Source organism: Scyliorhinus torazame, chromosome 19 (assembly GCF_047496885.1).
Source record: "Scyliorhinus torazame isolate Kashiwa2021f chromosome 19, sScyTor2.1, whole genome shotgun sequence".
Lineage (NCBI taxonomy): Eukaryota > Metazoa > Chordata > Chondrichthyes > Carcharhiniformes > Scyliorhinidae > Scyliorhinus > Scyliorhinus torazame.
In genome coordinates, this window is record NC_092725.1 from 84,582,408 (window position 1) to 84,596,630 (window position 14,223).

General features: G+C 48.1%; 1 protein-coding gene across 3 annotated transcripts in view; it reads left to right on the plus strand.

Moving 5' to 3' along the window:
• LOC140396267 (polyglutamylase complex subunit TTLL1-like) overlaps positions 1 to 14,223 on the plus strand; it is a 120,543-nt gene that overhangs the window by 55,692 nt on the left and 50,628 nt on the right. The window contains exons 2-4 of one of the 3 annotated variants that reach the window (XM_072484645.1): positions 2,213 to 2,378; positions 2,807 to 2,966; positions 9,621 to 9,829. In XM_072484645.1, the coding sequence (XP_072340746.1) occupies positions 2,839 to 2,966; positions 9,621 to 9,829 (337 nt within the window). In that variant the 5' untranslated portion in view covers positions 2,213 to 2,378; positions 2,807 to 2,838. The remainder of the gene's footprint in view (positions 1 to 2,212; positions 2,379 to 2,806; positions 2,967 to 9,620; positions 9,830 to 14,223) is intronic. The other 2 variants (XM_072484647.1, XM_072484646.1) reach the window with 2 other exon arrangements.

Below are 14,223 nucleotides of genomic sequence, written 5' to 3' on the forward strand. Positions count from 1 at the left end.
ATTCATCTTGTTTCACTCTCTTTAATCCTCATTCATCTTATTTCACTCTCTTAAACCCTCATTCATCTTGTTTCCCTCCCTTTAACCCTCATTCATCTTGTTTCACTCTCTTTAACCCTCATTCATCTTGATTCACCCTCTGTAACCCACATTCATCTTGTTTCACTCTCTGTAACCCTCATTCATCTTGTTTCACTCTCTTTAACCCTCATTCATCTTGTTTCACTCTCTTTATCCCTCATTCATCTTGTTTCACTCCTTTTAACCCTCATTCATCTTGTTTCACTCTCATTAACCCTCATTCATCTTGATTCACTCTCTTTAACCCTCATTCATCTTGTTTCCCTCTCTTTAACCCTCATTCATCTTGTTTCACTCTCTGTAACCCAAGATGCTCCCCCACTAACAAATCTATCACTTGCCCTGGTTCATTACCAAGTACCAAATCCAATATTGCCTCCCCTCTGGTCAGACAATCTACATACTGTGTTAGAAAGGCTTCCTGGACATACTGCACAAACTCCACCCCATCCAAACTATTTGATCTAAAGAGTTTCCACTCAATGTTTGGGAAGTTACAGTCACTAATGACTACTACCCTGTGACTTCTGCACCTTTCCAAAATCTGTTTCCCAATCTGTTCCTCCACATCTCTCCTACTATTGGGGGGCCTATAGGAAACTCCTAACAAGGTGACTGCTCCTTTCCTATTTCTGACTTCAACCCATACTACCTCAGTAGACAGATACTCCTCGAACTTCCTTTCTGCAGCTGTTATACTATCTATAATTAACAATGCTACCCCCCCCCTCCCCCACCTCTTTTACCACCCTCCCTAATCTTATTGATACATCTATAACCAGGGACCTCCAACAACAATTTCTTCCCCTCTTCTATCCAAGTTTCCGTGATGGCCACCACATTGTAGTCCCAAGTACCGATCCATGCCTTAAGTTCACCCACGTTATTCCTGAAGCTTCTTGCGTTGAAGTATACACACTTCAACCCATCTCCGTGCCTGCAAGTACTCTCCTTTGTCAGTGTTCCCTTCGCCGCTGCCTCACTACACGCTTTGGCGTCCTGAATATCGGCTAGCTTGGTTACTGGACTACAAATCCGGTTCCCATTCTCCTGCCAAATTAGTTTAAACCCTCCCGAAGAGTACTAGAAAACCTCCCTCCCAGGATATTGGTGCCCCTCTGGTTCAGATGCAACCCGTTCTGCTTGTACAGGTCCCACCTTCCCCAGAATGCGCCCCAATTATCCAAATACCTGAAGCCCTCCCTCCTACACCATTCCAGCAGCCACGTGTTCAACTGCACTCTCTCCCTATTCCTAGCCTCGCTATCACGTGGCACCGGCAACAAACCAGAGATGACAACTCTGTCTGTCCTGGCTTTTAACTTCCAGCCTTACTCCCTATACTCGTTTATTACCTTCACACCCCTTTTCCTACCTACGTCGTTGGTACCAATGTGCACCACGACTTCTGGCTGCTCACCTTCCCCCTTAAGGATCCTGAAGATATGATCCGAGGCATCCCTGGCCCTGGCACTAGGGAGGCAACATATTCTGGTGTGTTTAGTGGCTCACTATCTTCCATTTGTTTTGATGCTGACTATCAGCGACGTACTGGTGTAGTGAAGTTTGAGGGAGAGGGGAACAAATCTGGCACCAAATTCCATGTTTCTGCATGTAACTACACATGTGCAGACTACTGAAGTTGCTATCTAATTTGCTCCAAAACAATGGGAGGTGCTCACAACTCCAGTATTGTGTCTATCGCATAATCCAGGGCAACCTGTTTGATCGATTTTGATTGAGGGATAAATTTGGCCAGGACAATGGAGAGTACTGCCTTTTTCTTATGTGAAGTAGTGATCTTTCATATTCACCTGAGGGTGCAGGCAGTGCCTTGGTTCATCATCTCATTGAGGCAGGACAGCACTCCCACAGTACTCCACTGGAGTGTCAGCCTGCATTAAATGCTTAATTTTCTGATGTAGGACTTGAACTCTTTGAGACAACAGCAATAATTCTGCTACTGAACTGGGTATTATAAATGCCCAATCGGGAAAAAAAAGTTCAGACCAGTATTCTTATTTTCCCGTTTTACTTTTTTTTTCTTCGGTGACAACTAAAGAAGTTGAATTTGCTCGTGGCAAATGTATTTCTGACTGATTTCATTTGTTCATTCTCCCAAAATGCACAGCATCGGCAAGACTGACATGCATTGCTTTGCCCTCTTTACCCTTGAGGAAATATGGTGGGCCTTCTCATTGAGCAATTTCATTCAGCTGAGTGGCTTGCTGGGCCACTTCGGAGGACAGTTAAGAGCCAAACAAGTTAGTGTGAGACTGGAGTCACAACTGGTTCAGGCAAGTTTTACTTCCAGAATTTCTAAACGGAATTAAAATTCACAAACTGCCGTGATGGGCTTTGAACACATTCATATCCTTGATTTACAAAAAAAGCACTACAATAGAATGTTAAAGTTTTTCCTCAAGAAATAATAAAAATCCCCCGGCCCTGGATCACTGTCCGTGTGGAGTTTGCACATTCTCATCGTGTCTGCCTGGGTTTCACCCCCACAACCCAAAGATGTGCAGGTTAGGTGGATTGGCCACGCTAAATTGCCCCTTAATTGGAAAAACATAATTAGCTACTCTAAATTTATTTTTAAAAAAGAAATAACAAAAATCCATGAATTAGGATGAACCTTTTGCCGCAAGTATTAAGGTTTCACAAGATTCCTGCAGATCTTTGTGTTGTCTTGTGAGTACAGTATTGTGTCTTTCTTTGACAGTGTGTTAACTCAATTTGTGGCCGTCCGTTCACATGCTTCAGGAAATCATGACAGGGAAAGTGAAATGGGTAACGGACATTGATAAATCTGTGCTTCTAAATAACTTTGAAAAAAGAGGTTGGATCGAGGCTTCAGCATCTGAAGACTGGAATTTCTATTGGTGAGTACATTGTTTAATAGTAAATGCATAGATTCTGATTTGGTTACCAAGGATGGGACTGTGGGACTGTGGGTCAAAATCATTGGTAAGAGAATTTGGTGAAAGCAACTTTGCATTCCGATGCAATGACGTTTTATAGTGTCCATTCTGACAGGTTTTTTAAGACTATACGGTGAAGCAGTGTAACTGGAGCAATGTGTGTTTTAGATTTGGGTCATTTGTCCAGCTTTACAGAATGCTCTGAAACCTGCCGTAATTAGCCATAAACTGCAAGACCACCTACGGGATTCTCTGTTGACGGGATCCTCCGCTTCGCCGGCAGCACACCCATTCCCACGGGTTTCCCGATGGTGTGGGATGGCCTATATGGGAAACCCCATTGGCCAGCTGCTGGAACGGAGGATCCCGCTGCTGGCGGGGGTGCGCCACACCGGAAAATCGGGCCTGGCAGGATGGAGAATCCCGCCCCACCTGTTTCATAGAACATAGAATACCTACAATGCAGAAGGAGGTCCATCGGCCCACTGTGCCTGCACCGACCTAGACTCTCTCCACGTCCTATCCCCATAGTCCCACCTAACCTGCACATCTTTGAACATGAAGGGGCAATTTAGCATGACCAATCCACCTAACCTGTGCATCTTCCCGGCACTGGGGCTCAAAGCTGGGAGATAAGAAAGAATTGTGCACTTAAGTAGTCTGTAAGAAAAAAAAAACAGTTCAACTTTCTAAAGGCTCCCCAAGTGAGCTACACCAGAAGGAAGGAATGTTTGGCAAAAGCCAATGCAGGGAGAAAAATATGTGGGAAACAAACAGTTTGAGAGTAAATGATGGGGCGGCTCAGTATCCAAAGTCTCTGATGGTGGGTGATAGGTGCATGAAGGAAGGGTGCCTGGAACTCCAGGGTAATATCCTCAATAGAACAGCAGTACAGCATGTCTGATGGAAGGTGGCAGTAAGCCTCAGCATTCAAACCACCTCACCGTAGATACCTCTAAGAAGTGTGCCGTAAAATGTTACCTTTCAGTTTGTCCCACACATACTGCTCACACAACCTGACAGAGCTTTCATTGCTTATCAACCTAGCGACATGACACATTATGAGCTGCAGGTTCAGCACATATCTTTTATTGTATTTGTACTCCTTTAACTGACGGATGAAGACTATTGCTATGCTTCAATGACAAAACAAACAAGGGAGTTGGTTTGAACTGCAGCAGGGGAGAGGCCGATCAATTACAAGCCGTGGGCATCTTTACATGTGAGAATATGGAAGAAGTAGGGTTGAATACATCTAGAGATCTTCCCCAAGTTCAGGGTTAGTTATATTCAATTATTATATCTTATTCACTTCGTACTCACAGGAAGCACACACACATCAGGCAGTGTAGTAACTTCTGATTTATTTTGGAGGCAGCATTCTAATATCATGCCACTTTTGGTCATTATACATGAGGGCAATGACCAAGAGCAAAGACACCAATGTTAAATAGCGAAACCACAGTGACATACAAAAGATAGCTATGGACAAGGAAGTGATCCTCCCTTGTTAATCCATCCATCCGGAACAATCCTAATGTCCTCCCATTATGGTATTCAACTTGTATCTTGAAAATGATTCCTGAGTCTCCTCCACTGGACTATCGAGAAGTTTACTCTTGATATCGATCATTCCTTCTGGATGGAAGAATTTCCAGATATCAGCCCTTAAACTGCCTTTTACTAGTTTGAACTTGTGTTTGGTTCTATTCCTGAGTTTAATTTAAAGTAATATTGCGAGTTAACTGTGCCTATACACTTAACAATTTTACATTCCGCTCTCAGACACCACTTTGAAAACCCAAGTTTCTTTAGTCTTTTTTTTTTGTAACTCAGACCTTTGTCAATAACATCAGCCAACACACCACTCAGTTTGGTCACATTTCCTCTGACTTACATTCTGTTGTTTTGATTTTGTAGTTGAACATACTATTGATTATCTTTTACGAGTACTACTTTGTATTGGTGGAACATGTTGAGTGATGATTTGACTAAGAATGCTATTTCAATACACTCCGTTGAATGCACATTGTTGCTGCATAATTTGATATTTAGTATTATGTTTGCTTAGTTTGCACTTATTGGATTTGGGAATGTATTTAACCTGCATGTCAAACAACTTTTTCCAATTTATTCAGTTTACTTGTTCCATTCATAGAATCATAGAATTTACAGTGCAGAAAGAGGCCATTCTGCCCATCGAGTCTGCACCGACCCTTGGAAAGAGCACCCTACTTAAGGCCACGCCTCCACCCTATCCCCGTAACCCAGTAACCCCACCTAACCTTTTTGGACACTAAGGGCAAATTAGCACAGCCAATCCACCTAACCTGCACATCTTTGGACTGAGGGAGGAAACTGGAGCACCCGGAGGGAACCCACGCAGATGCGGCGAGAACATGCAGTCTCTGCGCAAATAGTTATTTAATTAAGTGTAGCCCTTTTGGCCCTGGGGCCAGACGGGTACCCGGTTGAAATTTATAAGAAGTTCTCGGGGGTATTGGGGCCGCTGCTGGTAAGGGAGCTGGGACTGCTCCCCCCGAAGTTGCCGCAGGCTTTGATCTCCCTCATTTTGAAGTGGGAAAAGGACCCGGAACAATGTGGGTCATGCAGACCGATCTCCTTGATAAATGTAGCTGCCAAACTATTGGCTAAGATCTTGGCCTCGAGAATAGAGGATTGTGTGCTAGGGAGCATAGGGGAGGACCAGACGGGGTTCGTGAAGAGGAGGCATCTGGCGGTCAAGATCTGGAGGCTACTCAATGTGATCATGATGCCTCCAGAGAGGAAGGTTTCAGAGATCTACAAGGAACTGATGGAGTGGGAGGGTACCCTGATAGGGGAGGTGAAGTGGAAGTGGGAAGAAGAGCTGGTTGGGGATTTGGAGGCTGGATTATGGGGGAGGCCCTCAGACGAGTCAATGCACCCTTGTTGTGTGCCAGGCTCAGCCTCATACAATTCAAGGTGATCCACAGGGCGCACATGATGGTGGCCCGGATGAGCAGGTTCTTCGAGGGGGTAGAGGACATGTCTGGGCGCTGTGCGGGGGGCCTGCGAACCATGTCCATATGTTTTGGGCACATCCGAGGCTGAGGGGTTTCTGGCAGGGGTTTGCTGACGTCATGTCAGAGGTCTTAACGGTGAGGGCGGTGCCGAGTACAGAGGTGGCGATCTTTGGCATGTCGGAAGATCCGGGAGCCCAGGATGTGAGACTTGGAACCCCCGAAGTCGGGGGTATGGATCAGTGACATGGCGGGGTTTCTCTGACTCGAGAAAATTAAGTTAGCCTTGAGGGGATCGCTGCAGGGGTTTGCCCGGAGGTGGCAGCCGTTCATCGGCTACTTCAAAAAAAATTAAGCTGTCAGCATGGCTAGGGAAGGGGGGGGGGCGCAGGCGTGAGGGGTTGAGTAAGGTTAAGATGGTCAGTGGAAAGGGGGGGCTGGGAAAGAGGCCATGTTTGTGTAAGCCATGTTGGCTGGTGTTTGTTATTGGGTGGATGTGTTGTTTATCTTGTTTTGTTCCTTTTGATACCTCGTGGTAAAGTTGTTATATTTATAAATGCCTTAATAAAATATTTTCTATTTAGCCCTTTTATAGTTATGCACTTATGTGTTTCTTTTTTTGAAAATAAATTTAGAGCACCCCAATTCATTTTTTCCAATTAAGGGACAATTTATCGTGGCCAATCCACCTGCCCTGCGCATCTTTGGGTTGTGGGAGCGAAACCCACGCAAACACGGGGAGAATGTGCAAACTCCACACGGACAGTGACTCAGAGCCGGGATCGAACCTGGGACCATGGCGCCATAAGGCAGCAGTGCTAATCCACTGCGCTACTGTGCTGCCCTCGCTTATGTATTTCTGACTCTAAGGTCACACTAAACTTTATCAGCCTACTTTCGATGGCGGCCATGGAGTGAGTGGTCGCACACATGGCAGCTCCAGCTAGAAGGCTTTGATTTGAGATTTTTTACCCGCAAATGGGGGAATTTTGACAGGAAAGTGTAGCTGAAGGTGTGGAGGAGAAGTTTCCCCGCCCCGGGAGTGACATGTCTGCTGGTTATCAGACCCGGCAGAAGAAGGTTAAAGACCTGGCCAAGGAACTGGAAGAGACCTGTGACGCAGCAACAATTGGACAGATGGCTGAGGGGGAAGGGTCATTGCATGTTGGAAAACCACAGATGGTGCAGCTGATGGCGTTTATCAGAGAGAAGTTCTGCCAACAAAGAAATTAGATGCAGGAAGACCGAACGAAGGCCATCGAATGGCCGTTGCACCCCTGAAAGGCTTGATGGAGTGAATCGAGAAGTGCTTGGAGGCACAGGGGTCGCAGATCCGGGAGATGGAGAGGGTGATGTCCGACCACAGTGATCGCCTGGTAGTCTTGGAAGCGGAGGTGTGGCTCCTGAGGTACCTTTGCAAGCCGTTAAGGGCAAAGGTAGAGGAGCAGGAGAACAGATCTAGAAGGCAGAACCTGAGTATCACTGGCTTGCCTGAAGGTGTGGAAGACATGAGTGCCGTGAGATATATCTCGAGGATGCTGGCGGGGCCAGTGGTAGAGAGGGTACTGGACAAGGTCCCAGAGGTGGATAGAGCACACAGGCCCCTAAGGCAGAAGCCGAGAGTGGGGGGGGGCCGCGACGGGCAGTGATTGTGAGGTTGCACAAGTTTGTGGAAAAAGAGAAGACCCTACGGTGGGCCAGGGAGAAGCAGAACTGCGAATGGGAGGAGAACAGGGTCCAAATCTATCAGGACATTGGAGCGGAGCCAGCAAAAAAGCACACCAGGTTCAACCAGATCAAGTTTGGGGTGCTGTACCCTGCAAAATTATGGGTGACTTTTGAAGGCGGAGAGTACTATTTTGAAACCCCAGAGGCCAATGACTTTATTACAGACCATAAGCTGAATGAAATGGAATAAAATGAACATGAAAATAAAAATCGCTTATTGTCACAAGTAGGCTTCAAATGAAGTTACTGTGAAAAGCCTCTAGTTGCCCCATTCCAGTGCCTGTTCGGGGAGGCTGGTACGGGAATTGAACCCGCGCTGCTGGCCTGCCTTGGTCTGCTTTAAAAGCCAGCTATTTAGCCCACTGTGCTAAACCAGCCCCTTGTTCGTGGAGAAGCTGGGGGAGAACTGAACATTGATGGGAGACGGAGAAGTTGGAACAATGGAGTTCGGAAGATGGGAGTAGTGTGGGGGCTGGAGGGTGGTTTTTATTTTTATTCTTGGGTGGGGTGATTTTGTCGTTGTGATTGTCGGAGCTGGCGAAGATAACAGAGGTGTTCAGGGAGTACAACGAGAAGCTGCATAGGTCTGATCCAGGTGGTGAGGAAAGGGCAGTTTTTGGACGGGCTGGAATTCACACGGTCGGATGACGAGATGAGGCAGGCACTGGAGGAGCCCTTAGGGTTGAGCGAGGTGATGGATAGCATAAAAGGGATGAAGTCGGGGAAGACCCCGGGGCCTGATGGTTACCCAGCCGAGTTCTATAAAGATGTTTGCGACGGAGTTGGCACCACATTTATTGGCACTGTTTAGCGAGGCGCTGGAGAAGGGGGAGCTACCGGAGGCACTGATCCAGACATTGATCATGCTAATCCCGAAGAAGGAGACGGGCCCTTTTAAATGTGGGTCTTACTGGCCCATATCATTGTTAAATATGGTAGTGAAATTTTTGGCCAAGTTAGTGGCGGGGAGGATGGAAGGATGTGAGCTGTAGGTGGTTGCAGAGGACCAAAGGGGTTTTGTGAAGGGCAGGCAACTTTCCACTAACATATGGCGGTTATTAAATCATGACCCCGTCAAGGGGACGGGTACCAGAGGTAGTGGTGACTATGGACGCGGAGAAGGCTTTTGACCAGATGCAGTGGTGGTACCTGTTTGAAGGTTTGGGTTTAGGCCGAAGTTTGTGGCGTGGGTGCGTCTGCTGTACGTGGATCTGGTGGCGAGTGTACGGACAAACAAGATGGAGCTTCGGGTTGCATAGGGAAACGAGGCCAGGGGTGTCCGCTGTCGTTGATTGCACTGGCGATAGAGCCCTTGGCGATGGCCCTTAGCAGACTGGCAGGGGATTACGAGGGGGAGTAGGGAATACCAGGTATCGCTGAAAGCAGACAACCTGCTGCTGTTTGTATCAGACCCACTGGAGAGTATGGGGGAGTTATGGGCTATTTGGAGAGGTTCGACGCCTTCTCAGGCTATAAGCTGAATAAGCTGAAAAACTCAGTTGAAATCCCATCTGAAAGTTTGAGAATTTAACTGTAAGACATTTTTTTTTTTAGAGGCTGTACCAGTGGTTGGAGTGTCAAAAAATCCAACTGAGTCACTAATGTGTTTACAGGAACATTTAGACTGAAGTGGCTCAAAAAGAAGTCTCTTCACCACCTTCTTAGATCAACTGGGGATGAAAAAAAATAACGTATTTGCCAATGTTACTTACATCCTGAGAATATGAAGTAAATCTTCTGTATCATTGTGAATTTTTTCATTTCATCCAGCAGTTAATCCAATGACCTTGGAATGTAATCAACTTTGGGCATTTTGCCTGTTATTTAAATTTCCTAATAGGAAAAGAGATTCCATCAATTTTCTGGTCTTATTTTTACTGTGCAGGATGAGCGTACAGACTGTCAGGAATGTCTTCAGTGTTGAAAATGGTTACCGTCTTTCAGATGATCAGATTGTAAACCACTTCCCAAACCACTCTGAGCTGACCAGGAAGGACTTGATGATTAAGAACATAAAGCGTTATCGCAAAGAACTCGAAAAAGAGGGAAGTCCTCTCGCAGAAAAGGATGAAAATGGCAAATATGTTCACTTAGGTAAACATGTTATATATCCTATTGGTGTTTAAGATTAATGTGGCAAAATATTACAATTTATTTAATTTAGCAGCATTTGTAAAACAATATGCTGGCCGAAATCGTCCATCCTCGTTCGCAGCTGGGATTTTCCAGTGCCGCTGAGAGTGAATGGAGTTTTGGGTGGAACACCAAGGGCGGGAATGAGGAAACGGAATTGGGTGAAGAGTCGGTTCCAGCGCTGAAATCATGGCGGGCCCCGATTTTACAGCAAATTACACTTCTCCATCGCTTCAACAGCAGCGTCAATGCATTCCAAAATGCACATACAGTAAACACGGTTGGCATATCATTAGCGGGTCCCACCCAGTATTCTCCGGGGCCTCCGCGATTCTCCACCTCCACTGGGGCAGATTCCGAATGCCGAGGTTCACTTGAGCTTCCAAAAATCGTGAGACCGACATCGTGGCTGATGAGGGAGAGAGAGGAGGTAGGACATGGAGAGGTGTGACCGTGGGCTACCAGGCCAGATGCTGGCTGGGGTGAGGGGGGGGGGTGATGAGGGGACGGAACGTGTGGTCGGGGTGACCCCCCTGGGACTGGGGTGGTGTGCAGGCAGCCTGCAAGGCAGCCATCTTGCTGACCACCCATCTTGGCCTTGGTTCTGCAGTGACATCAGCCATATGGGTGCCCCACCCCACCACTCCCGCACCTCACTCACCACCATACCCGCCCCCTCACCCAGCCGCCACCCATCGGTGGGTCATCAGGCGGCTCACCCAAGGACAACGCCCATTGTAGCCCCTACGGGCGCACTGGACGGGTGCTGCGGAGCATACCGCTGGCAAGGGAAGCAGGAAGTGCCAACCAACGGTATCCTTGACAGAAGGGACAGGCGCAGGGGTCAGGGGTGCGGGGATGGGCGGGGGACATGCAGGGGCAGAGTTCACAGTGCCAAACGGCGGCACCATGTAGCCCATTGGACATGGTTGGGCACGGGGTTGTGCACCATGTTAACATGTCGGCGTTTCACCCCCTGCAAACAATGGATATTGGCATCCAACCTGCAATGGTGGCCTTCCTCCTAGTCACCGCAGCCTTGGGGATGCCCTGCGGCTGTACGAGCTGAAGCTGCTCAAGGAGGAGCTGAGCATCCAGCTGTGGAACAGGAGGCAGTCGCTGAATATGGAGAGCTGATCAGCCAACAGGCCAAGGAGGATGAGGAGCAGGTACAAAGGAGGCGCTGCATGAGACCTCGCTTATACCAGCAGCGCCTGTCATTTGAGGGACTGCCGGATCGGGCATGCTGTTGAAGACTCCAGCTGAGTCAGGAGACAGTACGACATATCTGCCAGACCGTGACTTACCTGGCACCACAGGAGAATGGGGGAGGACACCTGCTCCCGGTGGCCATCAAGGTGACGGTCGGCCAGAATCTTTACGCCCGGGGTCCTTCCAGGTGCCGAATGGGTGTACCTACACCAGAAGGATTGCAGCGGTTCAAGAAGGCAACACACCACCATCTTCTGAAGAGCAACTAGGGTTGGGCAATAAATGCCGTCCTAACCTGCTCCGCCCATATCCCATAAATTAAGTTTAAAAAAAGACTGGGGACCTATCCTGGATCTCACAGAGCTTGGTGCATTTGCATCTGCGCCGTCACGGAGGCCCTATATGCCCAGTCAGCATAATACATCCTATTCAATGTGGACCAACCCCACCAGAATGCCTGGGAAGCAGAGTTTGCCATTATTGCTTACATGTTCCGGGGCCAGGGGGTGATCAACGCGATGCATGTTACCCTCCAAACTCCTGCAGATGTCAGGCTACACAAATCAAAAGCGGTTCAACTCAATGAACGTGCAGCTGATATGTGACCATCAGCTTCACATCATGCATGTCTGCGCCTCATACCCAGGCAGTGTGCACAACGCCTTCACCTTGGCACACTCGATAATTCCCGGCCTCACTAGATGGTAGGTCTCTATCACCACCAGCTGGTTGGAGGTTGCATCGATAACTATATACATTGATGGACAATTATATACTAAACTGTGCACAGGCAGATCACCACATCCCCCTTCCTTTGGAAGTGTTAACATTTACATACAAATGTAACTGTGCTTTACACAACATGACATGCCTGATCATTTTAAACTGGTCACATGTACAAATGTAACTGTGCTTTACAAAACATGATGGGCTGGATTCTCCAATAATGGGCTGGATTCTCCAAAAACGCTGGTGTTTCACTCTGGACTTTCCTTAAGAAAGTCCTGAGTGATTCTCCCATCTGCAGAGGGCTGGCAGGGTCCCGGGGTGGTTCTCGCAGCTCTGGCTGCGGATAAGGGGCCCCACTGTCCTGGTCGGGAGTCCGCGCATGCGCACAGCGGTGGCCTGCGGCCCGCCCTGCGGCCCGCCCTGCGCGACATGGCAGACTCGCACCGCGGACCGTGAGGAAGAAGGAGGTCCCCCTGAGATTGCGCGCGCCCGCAGATCGGTGCTGCCCGATCGCTCCCCTGGCCGTCCATGAGTGCCCCCCACCGTGATCGATCCCCCCACCCCTCACCAGAGCGGCCGCGGACTGAGTCCGCAGCCGCCACCCAACGTTCCCGACGGCCGATAGGTAGTTAGAACCACGCCGTCGGGAACTCAGCCAGTTGGGCGCGGAGAACCGTGGGGGGGCCTCTGTCAATGGATAATTCAATGGGTTGTGATTTTACCATTGTTACACAATTTAGTTGTTCCTCGTCGGAGGTAGGTGGGGCTTAAAGGGTATGCATTCTCTTGTACCCCGGCCTACGTGACCTTCGCTAAGGTGATGGTTTTGGGCTTCTATTTCTCCTTTCTGGCTCCGATCTCTAGCAACAACTACAATATTTTGCTGGGCGAAAGGCTGCAGGGGCTGTCGTCTGTCTGGATCTAATTTTCCCTTGCTTGGGAGGGCTTCCGCGAGTGGGCCTGGTTAACTTAGTATCCGAATCGTTCCTGAGGGTGGCTATGCAGTTGCCTATCCCCCAGCGGTAGTTCCTTAATTCAGTTTCACTGGTATGGGCGTCTACCTCTATCGGAGTACCCTGTAACTCATGCGCTCCGCTTGCCGCTTTTTCTAAGGACAAAGCCAGCTGCAATGTTTGTTTGCAATCCAGCTCGGCCTCTGCTAACAGACGTTTCTGTATTGCTATGTTATTTATTCTGCATACCAAACAGTCTCGGAGCATCTCATTTAGCGTCAGGCCAAATTCTCAAGCCTCTGCTAATCACCTTAATCTTGTTAAAAAGTTTGTAACTGACTCCCCAGTGTCTCGGAATGCTGAGTAAAGCCCCGGTACCTTCGCAGGATTAGAGGTGGCTCAGGGCCATAGTACTCTTTTACTAAGTCTGTCAATTCCTTGAAAGTTTTCGTGTCCGGTGCCTCCGGAAAAGTGAGACTGTACATCATGGCAAAGGCTGCTGGCCCACACGCGGTACGAAGTCTTACAACACGCGGTCAGCAGAATGACCCATTGCTTTCCTTCCGGAATTATATCGTTTGCTCTAAAGAAGTACTTCATCCGCTCGAAATATTGGGCCCAGTCTTCCAACTTTCCGAATAAAGGCATTTTGCCTGTCAGTGGCTTACCCTCAATATGCGGCAGCTGCTGACGAGCAGGTTTCTTCGGGTCATTATGTTTACCTCGTCGCCACTGTAATATGTCCACGGAGGCAGAAGTCCCATCACCAGAATTCCTTTTATTTACAAACCCAACAGCTGAACAACCATGACCATTCAGTCTGCTGTCTACACCTGATTGGGCCACTAATCAGGGAACTCGTATTCTAATTGGCCAATCTCAAAGGCCTGGCCTAAGTCATTACAACCGCTAAAGGATTTGCCGCTGATCGTCCCAATGAACCGGTCCCATTGAATCATTTTTTATTTGTATTTGAATTTAATACCAAAAACTGAGCTTTGCAGACAAAGAATAATACAAGAACAACGGTAATAATAGTTGACACAATAAAAACGACAAAACATGAGACCCATGAGGGGCTGGTTTAGCACAGGGCTAAATCGCTGGCTTAGAAAGCAGACCAAAGTAGGCCAACAGCACGGTCCAATTCCCATACCAGCCTCCCCGAACAGGTGCCGGAATGTGGCGACTAGGGGCTTTTCACAGTAACTTCATTTAAAGCCTACTTGTGACAATAAGCGATTTTCATTTTTCATGCTGTCACCATGTACTTGATGGAGGTCCCAGTACTATTTTACATTATTTACAATAGTGTTTATACAGTATCTTGAAGGGTGGAGGGAGGGGGGGGGGGGGGAGGGGGGGGGGGGGTCCCGTTCCTCCCTTGAGTTCTCTTCTCGTGGGAGGGCAGATCAGTCTATTTTCCCAGTTTATTTTCCATGTGCCGTGGACTCTCTCCTT